A 25351-nucleotide genomic window follows, 5' to 3' on the forward strand; every position below is an offset into this window, starting at 1 on the left:
GCTGAGAAGGAGGTGAGCAGAGACTCAGGCGGGTTCCATCTGGTGCCTTACTGGGCCGTTGGGGAAATGCAGAACCAGACTTCCAGCTCCTCCTCGTGCAAGCCACCCTCTGTACACACCCCATCTTCATCTTCCTGCAGAAGCACAGCTCTGATCTTCGTACTCATCTGCTCCAGAGCCTTCAGAGGCTCCCAGGTCCACTCTGAATGAAGCGTGCCCTCCATAAGCCTGTTTGACCCGGTCTAGCCTCCATCTCAAGCTGATCTTTGCTCTTCTGTTGCTGTGCTTTTCTCTTTTCAAACCAAGCTCTTCCCTACTCTCAGTCTCTGCCTTTGCTCAGGCTGGGCCCCCTCCCTGGAACACCATGTCTGTGCATTCACAGGAGCTGAGGTGGTTCTGGTAGAGGTCTCAGCATCCTCTTCATCACTTCATTCCATACACCCTTATCTGTAACTCTTTTGTGTCCCTTTCTACCTCCTGCCTTAGAATTATTTGGTTCTTGACTCTTGATCCTGCCAAACTGAGAGATCCTTAAGGGACAACTTAATATAACATTCAACTTGTATTTCCTTTTGTGGGCAAATTCTTAGCCTGATCCCTGCCATTGGTGGATGTCAGTTCAGCCTGTACTACTATTTCCCAAGCTCTTCATTGATGCCAGGTACTGCCATATGTGATATCTCTTTTCATCCCCATGGGGACTTCATGACACCCGTGACATCATCCCACTTTTACAGATAAGGAAATTAAGGCTTAGAGGAACCGTCACTTCATTTGTTCATAGATTCATTCAACAAATGAGCACCCACTATGTGACAGGCTCTGTGGCACAGCAGGGAGGGCAGGAGTAGCGAGATATAGCAGACTGGTACCCTGGAGGCCAACTCTGACAGCTGGATTTAGCATCTAGAAGAATAATTAGGAATTGTTCTTGGGATCCACGCCTGGGGAGGGGGTGGGGAGAAAGCGTGGGAATCATGACACCTTACTGAAATCATAGACAGCCTGATGGGCTGTTCTGCGGGCCCAGTGGTAGAAACTGAAAAGGCAGGACCCTGTGCTCCACACAGACCCATCTTTGGATGACGTGTCCATACCTTTGGGAGGTATGTTCAGCCCCTGCTCTTGGCTAGGGGTTGTCTGCTGCCAGCCCTCCCAGCAACTGGGGAAGCTGAGAATCTACCACCAGAGAGGACATTGTTTTCCACTCATGGATTTACATTCAGGTGGGGGAAACAAAAGACAAATGAATAAATAGGTAAGCAAGGACAATCATTCTACTTCTCTTTACATGTGCAAAGAAGGACAGGAATAAGTTATTTTGCAGATGGGGTCGCTGATGTGCTGAGAGGTTAAATGGCTTGAACCCCTAGGTCCAGTTCCTGTCTCTGTGGCTCTGAAATACAGCCCTCTCTACTGTCTGTCCAGGCCAGTCAGTGCTAATTGCCCAGAGCCTTGACAGTCCAGCTGAAGAGCTGCATCTTGATCCTGTAGGCTTTGAGAAAACTTCAGAGGGACCCAGTGAAATACATTTCTAGGAAGGTATATGGGCATAGGCATGCAGAACTGGGGATAAGAGTCAGACCCTTGGTTAAGGGGCAGCTTCAGTAATCTGGGTCCTGCAGTGATGACATGCTTGTTCTGGGGCTGGTGGTGGGAAATCTATCTTTTAGGATGCTTTTGGCTGCAAGTGACAACCCCAGCTTAACCAATAAAGCCACAGAAGTGGAAGTTCACTGGGAGACAGGCTTTGGGTGTAGTTCAACCAGTTTCTCAGGAAGTCATTAAGGAGCCAGGATTTTTTTTTTTTTGTTCTGCCACCTAAGGCTGTTCCTTTTATGCCCCTAAGATATTTGCTGGTAGCAGCTGGGGCTGAAAGAAAGGCAAAAACCTTCCTGTTAACCATGCAAGTCCTTCTCTTCCATCCAGTGAAGTCACTTACCCCTGCACTAACAGCACAGGTCAGAATCTGTCATCTCAAGTTGGGGTGGAGTCAATGTCCTTGGAAGAACTCAGCTGGTGGGTTGGATGCAGAGCCAATCCACAACCCTATTAGGAAACAGGAAGGGCAAGGTGGCTGTTGCGGAGCATCACCTGCCACTGAGAACAAAGGATTAGGCCATTAGAAAGCAGGAGGCAGTGACAGAGTGGATTGAGAAAGAGGGATTTTTTTTTAAAGTATCGAAAATAACTCCCCATTTTCTAGGTACCATGCCTAGGAAGATATCATCCCATTGACCAAACTCAAGGAGATGAAGGGAAGTTTAGGAGTGTGTTTGGGGGTCATTTGAGTTTGATGTGATGGAGGGATATCCAGACCATGCTGTTTTTGCAACAGCTGAAAATATAGGTCTCTGAGCTTGAGCTCATGGTTGTGCAGGATGGAACCCAGGAGAGAGAGTCATGGAAATGATGACATGGCTGCTGGTCACGGAGAAGTGGGAGGTGGAGCCAGTGGTGAGTGGGGAGCCAGTGGTGCGTGGGGGGCCAGCAGGGCAAAGGCTGAGAAGGCACGGCTGGTGGGATTTGTGAAGGCAGGACTCTCCCCAGCACAGCCGCTTCTAGGGATTTATCTGATGGGGCCCCTGCCCTTGTGCGCAGTGATAGAGTACAAGGATGGTCATCACACCACTGTTTGAAATATTAGGAGGCTGGAGACAACCTAAATGCCTATCACTATGCAACTGGTTGATTAATTATGCTACATCTGGTACACAGAACCCCAAGCAGCTGTCAGAAAAGGAGGATGCAAGAGGTACATGGGCTGTGAAGGAGAAACCTCTCAGATATATTGTTAGAAAAAGTGAGATACAAAGGTATACATAGAATACTCCCATTTGTGTTTCAAAAAGAACATATGCTATGCAAATGCATGCTCGTACATCCATAAGCTGTTTCTGGAAGGTACCAAAGAAACTTTGAATAGCAGTGACTCTGGGCGGCAGTTGCAGAGCCTGGGAGACTTCACATTTACCTTGCTGGCTGTTAGGGTTCCTTCCACCAGGTGCATTTAGTACCTTAAAAAAAGTGAGATCATAAAAATAAATACAGCAGAAACTGGGTCTTGGGTGTCAGAGATGTGGGCGAGACTGAGCACTGACAGGAGCCACTGTGGGTGCCAGAGAGTCCAGTGATCAGTAGGGCAAACACCAGGCAGAGGGGCCACAGGAGAGACCGCTGTGCAGACTGAGAATCAGGGAGAATAGAAGGAAATGGGGGTAGCTAATTTGGTTCATTGAGCAGCCCTGTGGAAGTTTGGGATGGGAACTGAAGGTTCCCTGTGAGCTCTGCACGGAAAGTTCTGCTAAGGCTCTGCTGTGCTTTTGGATTGGGTCCCTTTCTTTAGTCACCAAAGCTGGAGTGGGGTCTAAGCAGATCTCTGGGAATCGTCCCAGAGCTTTTGCTGTCTGTTACAAGATCTGCTGTATATAAGGGCTGCCTTCAGACAAGTGATGCTTGGCAATTCCAGGCCCAGAAGCTGATAGAAAGGCTGTGGGCAAGGAGCAGGAGCCTGGTATTGAGCCCTCCCCAGCTACCACTGAGTCCAGGGGCTGCTGACCTGCACTCCAGCTCCCCTTAGAAAGTCCCTGCACATGAGGAGGGTGTAACGGCCTCGGCAGAGTTCTGTGGTAAGAGAATCTGTCTCACTTCGTTTAAGTAGTTTTTCCGAATGTTTTTGGTCACAGAAGCCCCAGTCTCCCTTTTTAGTGTGGCACCCCCAGAGCATGCTTTGGGAAGTGTTTCTTTGGTTTTATAATAGATGTGGTAACTAAGTCTTCAAGGCCACATGGCCAGTTGGTGACATAGTGGGAGCGAGAACCTCAGTCTTCTGCTGGTGATCCAGAGGGATGTCTATTTACCTGTGCTGCTCACGATGAATTGAGATGCTAGATCATTATTTCTCAAACTCTGTTCTGTGGAACCCCACTCTCATGAGATGTTGATGAGTATTGAACTAGGGACGCATATTCTGGTCACATAAATGTAGAACACACAGAAGTAAACAAAGCTGAACATGCTGATTGGCTGTGGGGTTTCTCAGACTCTTTAATATGGTGATATCTCTGCAAATCACCAGGCAGGTTCCCCAACTTATACGGCCAGGGAAAACTTTGTTTCATGGACACAAGTTTAAGAATTCAAGTCTAGATCGATGAGGTTTATGTTGATTTCTTCAGCCCTCCCCACCTCACCCCACCCCAAGCATTCTTGCCCTTGCTGTATTGAAAAGGAAATTTAATGCAACCAGCCACCTTCTCCCCTCTGACATCTGTTCTTTTATGTTCCAGAGCAAGGAGATTGGCCTGCAGATGCACGAAGAGCTCCTGAAGGTCACCAATGAGCTCTACACAGTAAGTCCTGCTCAGCCTCTTTTGCCATTGAGATGGGGCCCCCTTTCTTCAGTGCCCAGGGCTGGGGGGCAGCTAACCAGAGGTCTGGGAGGACCCTGGGCCTCTTTGCTGTGTCGTGTGCCCGAGTGACAGTGGGTCATTATGGTGGGATGCAGTGACTTGCAACCCCAGCTTCTCATTCTGTACATTTGGGGTAGGACCCTGGATATGTTTATGTAAGTTCCAGCTGTGGGAATGTGTTTCCTACCAAAGCAGAAGACACAAACTTGGGGTGGTGGGATCATGGACACAAAAGCTCCTGGGGAATGAGTGTGGATTTGGAGTCAGGACGGGCCAAAGCCGAGGCCTGCTCCTTGTTGGCTGTGGGATCTCAGGCATGCACGTAGCTCATGTGTACTCAGTATTCTCATCTGCAATATGGGACACTATTCCGAGGATCACATGAGGCAATGGAGGTAAGCATGCCATGCTATCTCCAGGAAATAATTTCAGAACACCAATTTGGCCAAGAACTGACCTTGCTAGGAGGCAAAATCTAATTGGACTTGGGATGAGTGTTAGAATCCAAGAAGGTGAGTGAGCGGGAACACTGGTTATGGTGCCAGCACTTACTTGGTGGTTGGTGCAGCAGGACTTCAAACCAGATTTGTCTGTAATAGGTTTTCTCTGCTGGGACCCTATATTACCTCTCCTGTTGAGAATTCTCTTTCTCTTCCTCTCTTCCCCTCTGCTTCTTAAATTCCTGCCCATCCAAAGTGCCAAGCTCAATACTCACTCTTGATCACAGAAGCTCACCTGGAGACATCACTTTCCTGACCTCTTAATTAATCTCTCATACATGCACACACTCCCCTTCTGATTTCTTCAGTCAGCTAATGTGTATTGATTGCCGGCTGTAGCCCCCACAGGCTCACAGTCTAGACACCCTCACTCCCAAGCTACATATCCAGCACATATGATGCTCTGTCTTGGGCTGCTGTATCATCCCTTCACACACTTTACTCTTGTCTCCCTGCCCAGATTCTAAACTCCTTGTGGGCATAAGCAGTTTCTTTCTTTATTCACATATCCCTCCCCCGCTTCTCTGCTTCAGTGAGCACCCTGGGAACGCCAGGGATGTACAAGACACTTCAAAGACCATCTCTTGAAATGTTCACAGCCTGCCGCTGTGCCTCTTGCAGCTCTGGGTCCACAGCAGGCAGCTCCACATGCTTGAATTTAAATGAATTTCTAGGTGGCTCCTGGAGACTCAGTGTGCAGTCAACAAATGACCTGGGGAGGCGGGTGCTGTTGGCACCCTACTGCTCTCACTCTTCCGCAGCATGCGGCACCTCCAAAATACCAGATCAAAGGCAATAGAACAGTACCTCCTCTCCTTTATTTTATTGCCTCCCTCACTTTCCCCCCCCCCATTTCATTTCCTCCTGCCTTCTTTCCATCTGTCTGTCCACCCACCTATCCATCTACTCTGGAAGTCAGCCTCTCTCCCTCCTTTGGTTTTGTTTTCCTCTGTGCTGCTTTCATGATCAGGCAGGCTTCTCCCAGGTGGTCACAAAGATGATCTCCCCACCCAGCTCCACTGCTGCACTCACTTCCCAGCCGCTTAGCGCCCCCTAGTGGAAGGAGAACATCCCTTTCCCAGGGTTTCCAGCCAAGCACAGGGCTGTCTCCATTTGGCCTGGCTGGACTCCTGAGATCCAGTCCCTGTGGCCAGATTAACATAATGTTACTAATTGGTGGGGCCTGGATCTCACACCCACCGCCAGGATTGAAGACTAGCGTCAGTTTCCCATCAACCACATGGACTGAGAATAAGGAGGGGAATTTGGGGGACTTCCTCAAAGAAAATCAGGAAGCCATTCTAGAAGGAGAAGAACTAGATGATCCTAGGCAGAGAAAAACAACAGATGCCCACTGAGGAGTAGCTGCAGGAGAATAAGGAAGCAGCTCCACATGGGCTAGTGCTCACACAAGCCCCTGCTCCTCAAACCTTTTTGGCTCCTGCTCCTGGGCTTATGCTCACATGCTCCCTTTGTCTGGAGCACTCCACCCCCCTGCCCCCATGCCAAGCTCTGTTCACCCAGCTAACTGCTACCCTTCTTCAGGGTTCAGTTTAGGTGTCACTTCCTCCAGGAAGTCTGTCTTTAGTGCCCTGTACTTCCTTCATCATAGCACTTATCACACCATATGATAATCACCTATATAATTGTGTCCCTACTAGAAGGTGTATTCTGTGAGGGCAGAAACTCTATCTGTCTTCCACACTGTGGTATTTCCTAGCATAGTACCTAGCACATAATAACCTGTTCAATACAAATGTGGTGATTTGAGGGTGTAGCTGTGCCCCAACCCAACCATATTTACCAGATTGAAGGCAGTAGAACTGTGCTTCCCCTACTTTATCCTCCCTCCTTCCCTCCCTCGGTCCCTTCCATCCAACCACCCACCTATTTATTCATGCATGCAAACATATATTGATACTGGGTACAAACCTCTGCTTTAATACAAGGAATGTGATCATAAACAAGGCCCTGGTCCTCATGGACTTTCACTTTAGTTGTGATGAGACTGTTTATAAACATGCAAAATGAATAAGTAAGATAGTGTTGATAAGTTCTATGGAGAATGAGGAGGCTGCACAGTGTGGGTGGTTGGACTGAAATTTGGGGACTTCTCTTTTCCTTAAAGGTTGTGGCATGCCCGGGGTCTCACCTACTTACCGCTCTTGAATGGCCCAGGGATGGCCAGCCCTGGGGCAGAGAAAGTGCACATGGACTGCATTGCTGAAAACCTGTTTTCTAACAACTGATCCTTATCCTGCCCTAGCATGTCCTTTTATGGATATGGTCAACTTCCAGATTGCCTTTGCCTTCTTTTGTGTTTCAACAGCCATCTGAAGGGCTGTGCAGACAATGCTTTCCTGTTTTCAAGAGTTGAGGATTTGGGAAAATGTAAAGGCAAAGTGTACACAGCAGAAGGCAGTGTGATTACCAGGAAAGACAATGTCCACAGCTAAGAAGGCCTGGCTGTCTGACTTGCTGTGTGAGTTTGGACAATACATGTGCTATTTCTGGGTCTTAAGTGACCTTCAGTGATGGGTTAGTACACCAAGATTTCCGGAGGGCCTTCCGAGTACCTGTGAAATGAATCTGGGTCCAAGAACAGTGGTCTCAACTTCTGTGTTTCTATGCAGTGCTAGACTTGTTCTGAGAGACCTTCCTGATAGGGTCTGAGGGCTGGAAAGGACACCCCCATCTGGCATGAAGCCAGGTGCGTGCCTCTGAGGGGCCCTTAAGTGAACTTAGGTTGGAGACTGGACCTCAGCTAAACTGCATCCATCTCTGCTCCCTTCCCAGCCCAACAGTGCTGTCAGCCAGTCACTTTTTAGTCACAATTTATGGAGCACCTTGCTATCTACCTCCCAAGCAGTCTTCACCAGGCAGCACAGAGAGGGCGAGCCTCTGCCATGGTCACCAAGCAAGTGGCGGCCATGCTGTGGGAGTGTTGGGTCTCAAAGCCAGGTCTCCTGGGTCCCTGTGGGGTAGAGGATCCTTTCATCCCTATTTTGTGGTTTCCTCATCTATAAAGCAGGGATCACATGGTATCCACCTCACAGGGTTTTTAAAAAATGTGTTAATTGATTTTAGAGAGAGGAAGGGAGAGAGAGAAACATCAATCAGTTGCCTCTCACATACGCCCTGACCAGGGATTGAACCCACAACCTAGGTATGTGCCCTGACTGGGAATTGAACCCTCAGTCTTTCAGTGTACGGCACCATACTCCAACCAGCTGAGCCACACTGGCCAGGGCCTCACAGGATTTTTTTGTGTGTGTGAAAAATAAATGAGTTCCTATATGTAAAGAGTTACTATATGTAGGCAGGTAGGGCGTGCTCTATAACTGCTGGCTGCTATTGTTGTTGTTATTACTATTACATTGCCTCCCAGGACTGGGATAAGGACTAACTGAAATTCCCCTTGGCGATAATGAAAAGAGAGATTTGCAAACTCTGAGGTAATAGATAAGTCTAAATGTTATTTAACCTATCCTGGACTGGCAATATTGAGCAGACTTTTCTAGGCTGTTGAACTAAGGACCTTTCATTCTGACTCCTATGTTTTAGTTAATCAAATAAAATAAATTTATTTATCTAGAGGATTCTAGGTGTAAGTAGTTAATTAGGCTTGTTTTAGAGAGGTCCCCAAGTAAATTCTTTTATGGCAGCTATTGAACATAAGTCACCCTGGCCGATCCAGTTCACTGATATTCTTGGGATCAGGCATTGCCAATTGAATCACAGACCATGTGACCCCAACATTGTGAGGACTGTGTTCTCCAAACATGAGGTTTGTGGAATGCAGTTTGGAGACTGCTGTGGGAAGTTTGGCTTGTAGCAGAGCAGGAAGAGCACTCTGTGGTTCAAGAAGAGTGGAAAACTGAGCAAAGGAAAATGTGAGAACACCCTGCTGGGAAGTGAGCCTTGAGTGAGTGAGTGAAGGGATGCATGCATGGATGATTGGACAGGAAGACCTAGCTGCAAACAGAATGCTCTCTCTTCCTCTAACTACCTAATGCAGATGACAGATTTAGTGGTGAGACAAGCAGACCTCCACAGCTGAAGTAGAAAAAATGGATGCAGTGTGAATGATTGAACCCAGAAAGGGTGGAGTCCAGAAATGAACTTCGCCTGCATCGTGGTGGAGAAGCCAAGGGACCGGTGGAGCCTGTGAATGTGGAGGGATATATAGAGAAAAGCTTCAAGAGGGGGAAAGCACGGGCCCTGGAGGCAGACCTCAGCAGGCATTTCCAACTCTTAGCCACATTATGTTCCCGGAGCCATGGTATAAAGGAGATGGTTAAAAATATGCAACTGCTTTGGTTCTCTATGCCTGCAGTCCTTCCTTTTGGCCACTAGATGTCAAGAACACATGGGTCCAGCATGCTTTCTGGTCCCTTAAGTTTGGAAATATGCTTAGTGTAACTGCCTAAACGAGTGGATGAAATTAGCAAGAATTTTAGGGCAAATGCAAATATGCATAATGTTGGGTGGAATGCCGAGAAGTCTTTTCACCAAGACTGACAAAGAAAAGTTGATACCATTTTTTATTCACTTATCGTTTTGAAATTTTAGGAGGTTTTCAGGTTGAAAGAAGGAGGGAGAAACATGGTAGAAAACGACTTTTTCACGATAGTTGCTGTTCTATACAGTTTGCAGACTTTTTTTTTTTGCAGTCAGGTGACTTCAAGGCTCTCAAACCCTCAGCCCAAACAGGAGGATGGTGACAATGGTGAGGATAATGGTAGCATGGCTCTTACTGTGTGGCAGGCATGTTCTCAGGACTTTACAAAAATTAGCTCATTAAGTCCTCACAAAAACCTATGAGGTAGGTGCCATTACCCTCATTTTACAGGTGAGGAAGAAGAGGTCAGAGAGGTTATCACTTGCCCAAGGTCACACAGCTTGTAGGCGGCAGCATCGGGATTTGGCCCAGACACTTGGGCCCAGAATCCATACTCTTACCTGCCATGCTCTGCAACAGATGCTGCCCCTGTTGACTCCTGACCTCCGGCAAAGCAGACTTTCTGAACCACAGATCAATGCTGTGATTTAACGATAAGAGTCACAGAAGAAATCCTTATTCTGGTAAATTTACTTCACAAGGCTTTAAATGAGAATAACTAAGGTTATAGTGTTGGCCAGCATTTCATTCCAAGTTCCCTGACTTTAAAGAGCCTGGTTAGGCAGGCACACTGCACCCCCAGGTGGAAGCTGCTACTCCATCAGCTGCTGTGATTCCCCAAACAACAGGAAAAGAGCATGACAAGGCTCAGGAGCCATGGATTCTTGGATTTGTTGTGTGTTTTTTTTTTTAACATAGAAAGTCAGTCATAAATTTGATATTGCAAAGGAAAAGTGTACTTTTAGTTGGGGACCAGGATTTAGGATATTGCTCTAAGACTGCCAAGAGTATTCAACTACTGAGAAGATTGTAATAAATTAAGGAAACAGTATTATGTGGTAGAAAATGGTGGATTAAAAGTCAGAGACCAGGTTTCTAACTTTGCTAAATATGCACTTTATGACTCTTCACTCTGCTTCTAGGTATTTATATAAGAGAAATGAAAACATACATTCATGCAAAGAATTGTACATGGATATTCATAGCAGCTTTACAAAACTGTAAGCAATCCATATAACTATCAACATATGAATAGGTAAACAAATTGTGGTATAGTCACACAATGGAATACTACTCAGCAATGAAAAAGAACTTCCGATACCTGCAATGGCATGGGAAAATCTCAGAAAATTCTGCTGAGTGAAAGACGGCAGACCCAAAAGAGTTCATATTCTATGGATCCATATATATGAAGTTCTACAGTGACAGAAAGCAAATCAGTGAATGCCTGGGTGTGGGGTGGGGGTGGGGATCAGCAGCAGAGAAGCACAAAGGATCTTGTTGGTGCTTCTGATCATGGGGTTGGCCACAAGGATGTGAAGTCTGGAGACTATGCTAATATCGTATGATCTTAGAGAGGCCACTTTGCCCTTCTGAGCCTCAGTTTCCCTATTTATAAAATTCAGTGGTCAGATTAGATGACATCCAGGATTTCCTGTGACTCAAAAATTTCCTTGTTATAACAATATATAACTTTTATTATGGATGCAGAGTAGCAGAGTGCAATATGCTTTATAGTCATTTTACAGTCAAGGATGAGTTTAGTTCAGAGAGCATAGACTATGTATTCAGTTACCCAGTGGTACTTCTTTTGGGGATAGTGCCATTTGTAGGCCAATTTTACTTAAGGAAATAGCAGAGAAAATAATTTGTGTGTGAGCAAGAAGGATATTCCCATGGGAGCTCTGTGAGTACTGGAGGAGGGGCTTTCCTGATGACCCGACAGGAGGAAGCAGGTAGAGAGGTCAACTGCGGAACAGCCAGATGACCTCTGAGACCGCAAATGCTTGGGGACTATGTTTGCCCTTTTAAATTTTTACTTGTCCATTCCTGGCACTTAGTAAGTACTTAATGATGGTGGTGGTGGTGATGATGATGATGATGATGATGATGGTGAAGCTGCTACTGATGATCATCATCATTTCCAGTCCTCAGAGAATTTGTGCAGAAGTGAAGATCTGCAGGAGCTCAGACTGTGTCATGGGAAGAGCGGGGGCTGAGCAAACTGCAGTGCAGAACTTTGGGGGCCCAAGCTAGGCTCTCACAGCCTGCCAATTCCCCCACTCATGTGTCCTCAGGTCATGAAAACCTACCACATGTACCACGCGGAGAGCATCAGTGCAGAGAGCAAGCTGAAGGAGGCTGAGAAGCAGGAGGAGAAGCAGTTCAACAAGGCTGGAGAGCTCAGCATGAACCTGCTCCGCCATGAGGACCGGCCCCAGCGCCGCAGCTCTGTGAAGAAGATTGAGAAGATGAAGGAGAAGGCAAGTGAGGGCCCTGGAGCAGGAAGGGGAGGGCCAGGCCCCCTGGCAGCTTCAGCGTCCCCTCTGCACCTTGAGGGGTATGAGGATAGAATAATGCTGCCTGCATCTGATCCTTTTGCTTAGGTCAGCAGGCAGGGAGAGGTGCTTAGCTGACAAGAGAGCTGAACTGTGATAAGACTCACGCTCCTCGAGTGCATTCTCTGGTGGGCAGGAGTAACCAGGCATTAGTGGTGGCAAGAACTTGCCCCGGGAGCTCAGATAGGTGGCTGGGGGCCAGCTGGGACTGAGTGTGTCCCAGCAAGAGGGAACAGCACTAGGCTACCAACCAGCACCTGGGAACTTGGTAAAGAACCATTCTGCAATTGCTATTGCCAAGGCAAAAAAGCACCTGCCAGCCCTGATACACAGTGATTCCAACACATGAGTTAGAATCTCTGTGTATCAGGGCTGGCAGGTGCTTTAGTGGGACATAGTGAAGGGAATGCTGGTTTTGGAGGTGGATAGACTGAGTTCGAAAATGCCATATTTATAACACCTCTCTGAACTTCAGTTTTGAAATCTGATGGTGATAGCAAATAAATGTCCCATCCAAGTCAGCTCTGATCCATTGGTAGTGCCTGCACAGAGCTCTGTGATGCGGATCATGAGCCCTCTCCAGGTGTCAGCTGAAAATGGTGCCAGGATCGAGTAAATTCTGCCATGGCCAGAATTTAGAGAGGCAGTGCACAGGTCGCTTTTCTGTCATCCTAGGCTAGGGGACTTATAAGGTTCATTTCTTCTTAAAACACCGTGATTTCTTGTTGAACTCTCTTCATTCATTCATTCATTCATTCATTCATCTATTCATTCCATGGAATCAGCAGACACTTCCTGAGCTCTTTCTATGTGTCAAACATTGTACTGGATGTTTACTCGGGCTTAAATGAGACAGATTCTATGATGATATGATCCTATAGCCCTTAAAAATGATAGGAGATTGAGTGGGAACAAGATCCAACAGGACCTGGGTAAGCTGGGAAAGTAACCAGAGGCAAATAAAATAAGATTTCAGGGCCATTGCCAAATGCAAAGAAAAATAGGCTCTACAATACTCAAGCAGAGACTCGATTAAAAAATGGACAAAGGGTTTGAATAGACATTTCTCTAAAAAACGTGTACAAGTGGCCAATAAGCACATGAAAAAGCGCTCAGCACCGTTAGTCATTAAGGAAATGGAAATCAGAACCACAGGGAGACACCACTTCATACCCATTAGAATGGCTAAGATAAAAAAGGCAGACAATGTCAGATATAGAGAAGGATGTTGAGAAAGTGGAACCTTCTCACACTGTAATATAATATGACTCAGCCACTTTGGGGGTAATATAATATGACTCAGCCACTTTGGAGAATATTTTGGCAATCCCTCCAAATGTTAAATGTAGACTAAGTTACCATATGATTCAACAATTCCACTCATAGGTATCTACTCAAGGTAAAACTAAGCATATGAGATCTGTTCAGAAGGTATCCAGCCATGTAATATAAAAAATAGAGCCATTTACTGAAGAAGATACAAGAAACACTGCACATAGGACAATGATGCCTCAGTCCCCTTAAAAGTAGGCACCTTGGGACCTCACACAGTTCTCCCAATCACCATCACCTGCCTCATCATGTTTTCTTGAATCTTACTGATGGTCTGAAATCTCTTCCCTTTCAAAGGTGATTTTAGTTTGGGGAAAAGGCAGAGGTCACAGGGTGCCACATTTGGGTTAGGGGGGCTGAGTCCCCTGGGTGATTTGATGTTTGACCATAAAACTCTGCACAAGACAGATGCATGAATGGGAGTGTTATTGTGATGAAGCTGCCAGTCACCAGCTGCCCATAGCTATGGCCTTTTAAATCATCTCAATAGTTTCCATGGAGAAATGTTCAAGGTTAATGCAAAATTTGATGCAGATTCATCGCTCTCTTTTCTCAGTCATTTTGAATGCAGTGGCCACACAGCATGCATGCTCACTCAGAGGCATCTACTGCCCCCACTGACTAGTACAGTGAAGTCGTTCTTGTTCATGCATGTGCATTCCAGTCCACTCTCCTTGGCTGCCAGGTTACATTGATGTTGTGCAAACTGTTCTTGTTATATTAACAATGGCTGGACTTTTTCCAGACAGACCTCGGATGTCTATATAAAAACTGGCACATGAATGTTCATAGAAAAGCATTATTTATAATAGCCCAAAGTGGAAACAACCCAAATGTCTGTCACTGACGAACAGATGAATAACATGTGGCCTATCCATGCAATGGAATGTTATTTAGTCGTAAAAAGGAATGGAGCACTGATTCATGCTACTGCATAGATGAATTCTGGAAACAATATGTTAAGTGAAAGAAGCCAGTCACAAAAGGCCACCCACTGTAGGATTCTATTTATATGAAATGTCCAGAATAGACAAATTCGTAGGAACAGAAAGTAGATTAGTTTTTGCCAGGGGCTGGGGCAGAGGAGATTAGGGAGTGACTGCTAATGGGTGCAGGGTTTCTTTTGGGGTGATGAAAATATTCTAAATTTAGATAGTGGTAGTGGTTGTATAACTCTGTGAATTAAAAAAATGTGATCAGGGAATTACAGAAGTACAATATAGGGAGGTATATAGAGGGATAGAGAGAATACTGTCTGGGAGTCTGGAGACTAATTTTTTGTTAAGAGTTGTATGCTAATTAGCCATTTGGCTCTTAGACAAACTAGTTCTGCCCTCAGTCCTCATTTCTTCACCTACAAAATGGATGAATTAAGCTAAGATACCTATAATATCCTCCCCAGGTATACAACTGTATGAGTCCATGAAGGGCTGAAAATGGTCTCGGGGTCAGAATGGCTTCCTGCGAATTGGTCAGGAGTATCAAAACGCTCTGTGGGGGGTTGGGTGCATGGAATCATCCATGGTGTTGGGTAGGGTGTGGGTAGGGTGTTACTGCCAGAGGCCTGTTTCTGGAATTTCCCAGAATAAATGGACCCTGGAGAAAAGTCTGAGGAGATCTCTGGGGACACCTCTACTAAAAAGCTAGGAGGACTCAGCCTGGAATAAGGAAGGTTTAAGAGTGCCTAGGTGAAGGAGGAAACCCTGTTTCTTTAAGGAGAGCTGCCTTTTTACCCAACAATGGGACTCATTAGTCTGAAAGGGGCGAGGGCACAGCTCTCCAACCCATGTACTCTGTACCCCTTCCTGCCCAGCTGGCCCACAACAGAAGCAGCTTCCCAGGGAGGCAGTCCGGCTCCTAGCAAAGACTGGCCCCTCAGGCTGCCCCACTCTGCCTCTCCCACCACTCACATCCACACAACCAGCGAGAATCATTTAATGACTGCCTTGTGCAGGGATTGTTTGGGGTGCGACAGGTGCAGCAACGAACAAGGTGTATCATGTCCCTGACTTAGTAGAGCCTACTTTCTGGTGGGGGCCACTGGAATTCAGCAAGTGCACAAAGAAGAAAAATAGAGCAATCAAGATGTCATTCAGTAGATGAATGGATAAATAAACTGTGGTAAATCCAGACAATGGAGTATTCACTAAATATTGAATATCTAAAAAGAAATGAGATAGTAAGCCATGAAAAGACATGGGGGGGTCTTAAAATGCAAATGACTAAGTGAAAGAGGCCAATTTGAAAAGGCTAATACTGTATGATTCCAACTATATGACATTCCAGAAAAGGCAAAACTGTGGAGACCGTGAAAAGATGAGAGGTTTCCAGGGGTTGGAGGGAGGGAGGAATCAAAAGGCAGAGCACAGCAGGTGTTTAGGGCAGGGAAACTAGTCTGTATGACACTATGATGATATCTAAACCCATAGACTGCACGACACCCCGAGTGAACTCTAAGGTACTCTGTGAACTCTGGGTGATGATTGTTAATGAGTGTACCACTCTGGTGGGGGCTGGTGATGATGGGGGAGGTTGTGCAGAGGTGGGGGCAGAGGCATATGGGAAGCCTCTGTACGTTCCTCTCAATTTTGCCATAGACCTAAAACCGCACTACAAAATAAAGTCTTTAAAAAATTAAAAATGAAAATCACTAAAAATTGAATGAAGATTAAATATGTGAAAAAATAGAACAGGGCAAGGGGATAGAGAGTGGAGGGAAGGATAGTGGAGAGTCAGGGAACACATTTTGGACAAGGCTGCCATCAGAGTCCCTCCTGACCCTGTCACCTTGGGTAAGGACCTGAATGACGTGAAGGACCAGCCACATAGAGACTTGGAAGGATGGCCTGCTAGGCAGGGGGACAGTTATTCTGAAGGCCTGGAGGCAGGAATGAACTTGACCTCTTAAAGGATGGGCAGAGGAGGCTGGCGATGAGGGAGAACATGGAGGAAGAGGGGCTTGAGAGGTCACTGAGGCCATTGTCACAGTCTGGGCAGCCACGGAGGGCTCTTGAGTAGGGGCCGCAGGAGGTCTCACTGACTCAGCTCTGGTAGAGGCTGGTAGCAGGCTGCTGCTTAATGAATAGTGCTGTTGTTGGTCCACATGGGCAATGTAAGATGAGCTTTTTTCAAAAAATCCTTACCCAAGGATGTGTTTCTTGATTTTAGAGAGAGAGGAAGGGGGGCGGGGGGGGGGTGGGAGAGAAACACCTATCGGTTGCCTCCTGTACTCGCCCTGACTGGGGATCAAATCTGCAACCTTTTGTTGTACAGGATGACCTTCTAACCAACTGAGCCACCCGGCCAGGGCTAGGTGAGCTTTTTGAACACAGGGCCCAAATCCTACTCACCTAGCACATGGAGTAATGTATTCTAGAGGGGTGGTGCAGCAGATTGCATTACCTGCAATGACCATAAAGAGAATCCCAAATCCCTTCCATCAGTGGCTCAGCTCTCACATCTACTCTGTCTTTCCTCCAGAGGCAGGCGAAGTACTCTGAGAACAAGCTGAAGTGCACGAAGGCCCGAAATGACTACTTGCTGAATCTGGCTGCCACCAACGCAGCTATAAGCAAATACTACATCCATGATGTCTCCGACCTAATCGACGTGAGCACCTGGAGTCTGGGACTGGAAGGGCCTGGGCTGGCGCCAATCATTGGCTGAAGGAGGGGCTGGCCCCTGTCCTTAGCTGAGCTTCCAGGGTGGAGGGGAAGGGCCCTGAGCATGCAGGGGCCTGGGAGATGAGTTACTTCTTCCATGGGTGGGAGAGGGCCTGTGGTGGACTCTACACCGTTGGGTCAGACAGTCACACATTCAGAGTGCAATTCCCGAGTACCCTCCCCTACACCAGCCCCTTGGCTGGGTTTGGGGTATGGGAGCGACTGCCCACAGTTCACACCTTAGGGATTTCCGAGAGCTGTACAGATGTGTTCAGCGCCCCCAGGTCTAGTTGTCAGATAGTCACATACACAGGAAAGAAAATTGTCAGTGAGACAGAATTATAGCTGGTCCTTGACTATGGTGGGGTGTAAGGGTGCCAGCCTCCCTCTTCAGTCGAAAATCTGCATATGACTTTTAATCCCTCAACCCTTAACCACAGTCGTCCCTCGCTAACTGCAGATGGTCCATTCCCTGACATAAAATGGTGTGGGACATTGTATATAGTTGGCCCCCTGCCCACACAGATTCCCAGCCCTGCATCAGAAATACTGTCTTCAGTCCATAGTTGGTATAATCTGAGGATGTGAAAGCTGGGATGAGCTGGCTGCACGTGTATTGAAAAAAACCCATGTATAAGTGGACCAGCACAGTTTAAACCTGAGATGTTCAAGGGTCCACTGTACACAAGTCAGCTTTACTTGGAGATGTTATCATTGGAGAAATCAGGCAGTTTAAGCAAAAGGAGAATGGCACATTGACTCCCAAGTGCCAGCTGCATAGGATGGGCCGAAGGGACAGCTGTGCATGGAGAGAGAACATTGTGAGCGGTGTCATCAGGGAGAGCCTCTGTCATCTTTGTTGGAACCAGGACTGCTTTCTCGTGTCTTTCCCCACCTAGCAGACAGGGATTTGGTCCAGTAGATGCTCAGTAAGGATTCCATAGTGCTGAATGTATCCTTTTCCTCTGTCTTTGGTGTATCCTGTCAGGAGGGCTGCAGGAGGGACCCATGATCACCATCCCCAGAAGAGGGATCTGCTGGGCCCTGCCTGTGCCTTCTAGTGCCTGAGGTCAGACCCCCCACACACACCTCTTTCTTACAACTTTCCTTTTCATTCTTTCCAGTCCTCAAATTTTTATTGAGCAGCTACTAGCTCTAGGTCTTGAAGTGCTACAGTAGACAAAAGCCAGTGGTTCTGCCCTCATGGAACTTATGCTGCATAACCCTGACCTGTTAACAGGCAATTGCAATGCCATGTGGCAGATGTCCTACTGAGGGAGGTGGGGGGAGATGTGGACCCCTAGGGGAGGCACATCTGACATAAACTCTGAGTGGGGAGAACATCAAAGAAGACTTCCTGGAGGAAGTGACCTCTAAACTGAACCCTGAAGGAAGGACTTTTATGCAGGAGGAGATAGGAAGAGTATGTCAGGCAGAGGGAATTCGTGTGTGTGAAGACCTAGATATGAGAAAGTATGTGGTGAATTTGGGAAGCTGAGAGAAGTTCTGCTTTCCCCAAATGGCAGTCCCCAGCTCCCCCTGAAGGCATTGGTGTGATTTGTGTGGTAGGATTCCAAAATGCACAAGGACCCCCAGGATGAAAGGTTTTGACTATGGAATAAGAGGTAATTGTAAGTAATCCATGATGGGACAGGAGATGCTGGTGGTCCCCACCTTCACGTCACAGCCCTCACCTGCACCCTTCTGTTGTGTGCCTGTTTCCAAGTGCTGTGATTTGGGCTTTCATGCCAGCCTGGCCCGCACCTTCCGGACCTACCTCTCCGCTGAGTACAACCTGGAGACCTCTCGCCACGAGGGGCTGGATGTCATTGAGAACGCGGTGGACAACCTGGATTCCCGAAGTGATAAGCACACTGTCATGGACATGTACAACCAGGTCTTCTGTCCTCCACTCAAGTTTGAGTTCCAGCCCCACATGGGGGATGAGGTATGTTTCTCCGAGGAGCCATGCTTGAGGCTGCTTCTGTCTGTTCTCCCATGTGCTTCCAGAACATCAGTGGTATGGGGACCATTAGCCCCTGTTCCACATGCAAGATGTGTATCCCAAGGCCTGGGGTCAAGTTCTCAGTCCAAGGGCTTCCCCAGCCAAGGAGTATATCACTAATATCTTAACCTTGCTGGCTCAAGTCCCCCACCTGAAGAATTGCAGAACCTTAGTGCTCCTTCGAATCCTCCCACTTATGTCCAGAAGATCCCAAGAGAGTCCCACATCTGGTACTTTCTCCCTTTGGATCACAGGAGGCTGGGCCTCATCACAACCACTCTGGCCAGAACCTCACCAGGGCACTGACTGTCCTCCAGCCCAGGAGGCACACCGCTGACCATGCTTCCTCAGTGCCTGTGCTGCTCAGATCCATGCTGTATTCTGAGGGGGAAACAATGGGATAAGGCATTTGTCACTTGGCCCCAAAGCAGCACACTAGTTACCCAAGCTTCACAAAATTCCTTATGCAAATAGTTCCTTGAGCTTTTCTGTATCATTCCTCCCTCTGTCTAGGGCTTGGTTCCTAGGCTTGGAACTGATGGAGAGAGCCATCACACTCTGCCTCCCCGTCTCTATTATCTCTACTCCAGGGGTATGTGCACAGAACTTTCTCCCAGTGGCCTCTGTCTGTCCACCTAGATATAGGGTCCAGCACACATAGTGCCCCTTTTTTATTACAAAATCTTTTATTATAAAATTATAAGCATATAATTCTGTCACATAACAATATCATGGTCAAGCACACCATTTTAGGCGAAATGTTCTAATTAAAACTATATTGCACCCATATTATTGCCTGACCAACCACACTCAAGTAGGCCTTTCCTCTGCCAGACCCTGTATATCCCAACCAGGCACACGGGAGCTCAGCGAATCCAGATCTGTAGTGTAGAGGACCCTGCCTGCCTCTGGATCCTGTGGGGACTCAGCTGGACTATCCACTAAATTTGCGTGACAGGAAGGGACAAGGAGGCTCAGCAGATGGCATTTGCTGGACCCTCTGGATGGTTCTACCCATTTTCTTTATCGGCAAAAAAGAGGCCAGTGCAGGGCTTCCTGCAGCACCTGCCCCATCCCTCTGCCCGCACGTCTAATCCTTTTGGCCCATCATCTGGACCTGAAAATTCCGACCTCATGGTTACCACTGGTGCCTGCAAAGTTTGGGTTGCCTGGCTAGTGGTAAATAGCTAGTAAATAACAGAGCCCTACTATCCCTTGTGATCTCAGGTGAATCACCCCAGGCAGCCCAGCTCACAGGTGGTGATAGGGCCCTGGGTGGGATGGATATAGGGAGAACAGTATTTCTCCCCACTCTTCCCCTTCTCCACCTCTCGCCCAATCAAGCTGCTGTGGAGGAAGTTCTGTGAGATGAGGTCACCACACAGTTGCTTCTCTGCCTTTCTGAAGCACCTTCCTGCTGGGGAATAGGAACACCAGCTGGTTGTTGCCCATTTATTGTTATTTTCATTGGCTTCTCTTAGGCAGTTGCTTTCTTACTACAACTTCCTGCCTGGAAATTAACCAACTAGTCTCACTTAACGAGATTATGTCAGAGCTCTTAGTAAACCCTGAAGAGTGGACAATGTGGAAGACCACGGCTGAGAGGCCAGTGGTGCAATTCAGGAGGGTGGCCCCTTGTTCCTGTCTAGTGTTACTGGGTATAAGCTGTGGTTCCTTTGGCAGGTAATTTAAGGTCTCCAAGCCTGTTTTCCCAGCTTTTGATAGGGATATTTGTGATAGCTCTGGCCCTAACTCCACACAGGATGAGGGCACTGGGCAACCACAGGTGGGGGCTGTTGTTTCTACAGGTGTGCCAAGTCAGTGCTCAGCAGCCTGTCCAGACAGAATTACTCATGCGGTACCACCAGCTGCAGTCCAGACTGGCCACTCTCAAGATAGAGAATGAGGAGGTGAGTGAGCCCCTCTGCCTTATAAGGGATCTCCTTACAAAGGCCTAGCTTATCCTGGGGAGTCCACACTCACCAAAGAACACATAAGAAATTAGGATTCATCTGTAAGATGGACTATTACACAACTATTAAAACCATGCATACCAAGAATCTTTAATGGTAAGGGGGAATTCTCACAAGATATTAAGTTAGAGAAATGCAAAGAGAAAGTAAAACTGTATGTTCAGTATTATCGTAACTAGGGTAAACTAGAGCATGTGCATATGTATCTGTGTGTTCAGTCACAGAAAAAAGATGGGAAGGAGGTACTTCAAAATGTTAACAGTGGTTATGTCTGGGTTGTGATTTCTGCTTTCCTCTGTGCTTTTCTCTGTTTTCTGTGATGAGCTTATGTTATTTTTACCATCAGAAATAATAATAAATAGTTTAATTTATACAATTAGATAATAAATAATCCCAGGCACACTAAACGTGTCATGGATTCTGAGTTCCAAGGAACTTCTGTCTTACCATGGCCAGCATACCTCCCATGCAGCTGGTGACACGGGATTGCCACTGGGAGGGTACAGATGGAAATCCAGCTTTGGTGGTTCCATTCTGATGTGGACAGATGAGGCCAGGTGGGAAACTTTCTATTCCAGCCTGGACACCTCCATGCAGGCAGGATATCAACCAACTGGAGGACACCAGGATGTGGGGCATGTCACCCAGGATCGTGGGCAGGTTTATCACTGAGAAGCATTCACAGCTGGAAATGGGGAGCCACAGTCCTGTCTTCACATCTGAAGATGGCTCTCCATCTGGGCAGAGAGGCCGGTTCACCTTGTATCTCCACAAAGGACAGAGCTCGGGCTGATGTGAGACAGGTCATCTCTCAGAATGATGATGAATCAAAGCACTTCTTGGGGGGAGGTTATGAGGAGACATATTATGTATTTGTTTTTCAAACCTAACAAACTGTTTTCTTTATTTATTCATGCTCTACATCTTTCCCTGAAAGCTTTTAAATTGTTTGCATGGGACAATATATGGATAATAATGTTAATGGAATTTAAGTTGGAAATTGGGGCCATAGAAAGAATGAAGCAAGTGTTCCTCTGTATGGGTTGTCCATGGTCATGGAAATTCTTGATTTTGAACCTGAGCTTCTATCAGGCTATGTTAGAAAGAACTGACTCATTCATTCATTTATTCATTCAACAAGTATGTATTTAGTGAATACTTACTCAAGTATTTCTTAAGCACATACTATGTGCTAAACATTGTGCTAAGTGCAGAGTAAAGAGAGTGAGCAAGACAACATAAGTAGCTCCTCTCATGGAGTTTATATTCTAGTGAGAAAACATAGATAATCCAAACACAAAAACAAACCAACCAATAAATGAATGAGTATGCAAAGTATTAGACAGAGATAGGCACTAAGTTAAAAATTGTTGTCAGGGGGGTACCTGATGTCACTAGGAGGTGACAGTTAAGTCGAGACCTGAGTGACAAGAAAGAGACTTTGAGCAACAGTAATTTGACAATGAATGTAGGTGCAGGTTCCCCTGGAACTGTTTTTGGAATGATGCTCCATCAGAGTATAGGGCTCAAGCCAGTGAAGGCATATTGTGAGGTGGCGGCTTGTGTGCCCTGCTTGTGTAGCCTTCTAGGGGTCCCAATGAATCCCAAGAGAGAAGTTGAAATTCTGGAGAAATGACCAGGCAGTGGTGTCTCAGCATCTCTCTTCCTCGAGGTTCTCTTTTCCGTCTGACTTTTGATAGGACTTAGGTGGCAGATCTCTGGAGAGTCCATTCATTGAGGGTGGCCGCTCAGCTTACTCAGACTTTGTCCCTTCCCTGGAGAGAACCAAGAGAATTTCTAGCGTTGTCCCTCCCCAGGGGGCCTGCCTCCCATTGAAGGAGCTAGTTTGGGGCTATATAAAACCAGGTAAAGAGAAACACACCTAGAAACCTGAGTTCCTTGTTCATCACAATATTCTCCAAGGTTCTCTCTGGATGAAGCAATTCAATAAAACAACTTTAGATTGGGCAACCTGGGTTCTCTCCCCTGCCAGCTAACTGGCCTTAGTGTACACATCAGTGTAATAGGAATGAATGACTCTCTTGTCCTGCCTGCCTCCTAGAGGCTTTGTGTGGAAGAAATAAAGTAATGGTTGGGAAAAGGGCTTTGAGGTGTCAAAGGCATTCTGAGGCTAAAGGATTTTTGTTGACATGTTTTCCCAGGTGAGAAAAACCCTGGATGCCACCATGCAGACTTTACAGGACATGCTGACTGTGGAGGACTTTGATGTCTCCGACGCCTTCCAACATAGTCGGTCCACAGAGTCTGTGAAGTCGGCTGCCTCTGAGACCTACATGAGCAAGATCAACATTGCCAAGAGGAGAGCCAACCAGCAGGAAACAGAAATGTTTTATTTTACGGTAAGTGGACCCAGAACCTGCTGTCTGCTGACCCATGGCATTGACTTTTGGGGAGCAGCCCAAGCTAGTGGGAGCCAGCGAAACCACAGGGGTCAGTTAAACCTACAATTCTTCCAATATGCTTCTCAAATTAAGTTACCTGGCTTGGCTTCGTGAAGTGCAGGAATTGAGTTACCAGTGACAGTATTGGCATTGATCTTGAATTGACAGTCATTGCGGCTTTCCTGCTCTAGGAAAAAAAACAGAGAGTATGTTCAGTAGGGTAAGAGGAAAATGGTAATGGAGCCAGGTGCAAGCCCCACGTAATAACCTGAAAGTTTAGTGGGTGGTTGTCATGTTGCAGTGTGCAGGCTTTGGAAACAATGCCATTAGTGGTCCATGCAAACTGCTGGTGAGTTGCCAGCCCTTTATATAAAATCCTAGATGGCTAATAGTCCACTGCCAGGGAGGAACAAGGATAGGAGGCAGCAGGGCTTTAGTTTGACATGTCTGTACTGAACATAGAATTTGGGTTTGTAAGGGACCTTAAATCTTCTATCTGATGCTTGATCCCATTCAACCATATCCCTGTCAGAAAGCCATCCAGACTCTGCTTGCACAGACCAAGATGAAAAGCTCCCTCTTTCCCCAAACAGCCCTTTTGTTTGGCTTGTGGCTGGCTATAGATATTGTAATGTTTCCCCTTTTGTCTGTTCTCTTCAAAAATCCACCTCACTAGGATTTCTGGTCATTGATCTTGAGTCTGTTCTCTGGGGTGATCCAGAGACAGGCTGATTCTACAGTCTTTGGCATGGCTGCAGGGAGCTCGGTTTTCATTTCTCCAGGCTAAATATGTCTGGTTCCTTCAGTCCTGCCTCATAAGATTTTCTTTCGAGTGGCCTCAGTCTCCTAGTGACTCTCTCCACTCCATGGGCCCTTTGTAGGTGCCTCTTCCAAAGTGAGACTCCCAGCAGTGTGGTCTGACCAGCACAGAATAGAGCTAAACTTCCACAGTTGGGGCTATGTTCCTTTTCATATGTCCTAAGATCATACTCCTTCTTAAAAATAAAGATGGGTTTATACCAGTTAAATCTGTTCCCTACACCCTGACATTGAACCAGGTCACCCTACTTCCAAAGGATGTATAGGCAATGTCTTGGGTAGGACTTATGTTTACCACCAGTGGGATTTCCTCTTGATGGGTTCAGTTCATGGCTCCCAGCTGTCAAGGTCCTGATCTACTTCAATATACAGGGGGTGGGACAAAAGAAGACTTACAGTTGCTTGTATGGAATATTTACAGTAAATAATAAATAATACAAGAATAAACTTTGTATTTCATGGAGTCACTACTGTAGACCTACTCTGCTCACCCCGGTATGTGCTGCCTCGTCAGCCCTCGTGCCACCTGCGGATTCAGTGAACATGGCTTCCAACCCGAATGTTTGTCAATAAGAAAAGAAAGCTGGTATGTCAGTGGCAAGGCCAAAGACAGAGTTGTTCAAAATATGCCACTAGGCTAATATTGATCCACTAATCAGCGCTTTTAGATTGTGGTCATTTAACCATCACAAACTCTTCCAGTTCTCACATTCATCTGGTGACAGCCCTTGTCAGATCCCTTGTTAAAAACCAATAGTCAACATGTACTGCATTTCCTCCATCAACACTCTTTGACCTTGTTGTTTTCAAGAAAGAAAACATAACTACTAGTGAATCAGCTGATGCCAATTTCTGGCATTCACCACTTCCACTGGGGGCCTGCTCTGTTTAGTGGGAGAATTTGTGGGTGTGAGAAGAGCACATGAGTGTTAATTCACTCTGGCAGCAGAAACAAAGGAATCTGGATGGCAGGGTGGAGAAACAAAGGAATCTGGATAGCCTGGTTGAAGCTGAAAGGTAGAATTCACCAACATCTATGATAAGGGTTATTGATGTTATGTGTTCATGTTAGTATTCAATTTATGAATCTGGTTGGCTAGTACATCTCATGTCTTGATTTTGTAACATTATATTGGGTATTTATAAGAACATAATATTCCACAGTACAATTTGATGGCATTCTTTCCTTCATGGGTCACACGTGCCAGCTGGGCGAAGCTTGGAAGAAGTAGGCAGAGTCCACAGGCCCCAGAGACCCAGGGTGTGAGTGGATAATCCACTAAGGC

General features: G+C 46.6%; 1 protein-coding gene across 1 annotated transcript in view; it reads left to right on the forward strand.

Annotated features, from left to right (window-relative positions):
• Positions 1–25351, forward strand: part of SRGAP3 (SLIT-ROBO Rho GTPase activating protein 3) — a 243948-nt gene that overhangs the window by 153248 nt on the left and 65349 nt on the right. Inside the window, 6 exon segments of the mRNA XM_028518183.2 lie at positions 4290–4352; positions 11612–11797; positions 16685–16813; positions 18593–18814; positions 20680–20781; positions 23007–23204. Coding sequence (XP_028373984.1) covers positions 4290–4352; positions 11612–11797; positions 16685–16813; positions 18593–18814; positions 20680–20781; positions 23007–23204 — 900 coding nt within the window.

The sequence above is a fragment of the Phyllostomus discolor genome, chromosome 7 (assembly GCF_004126475.2).
Source record: "Phyllostomus discolor isolate MPI-MPIP mPhyDis1 chromosome 7, mPhyDis1.pri.v3, whole genome shotgun sequence".
NCBI classification, from domain to species: Eukaryota; Metazoa; Chordata; class Mammalia; order Chiroptera; family Phyllostomidae; genus Phyllostomus; species Phyllostomus discolor.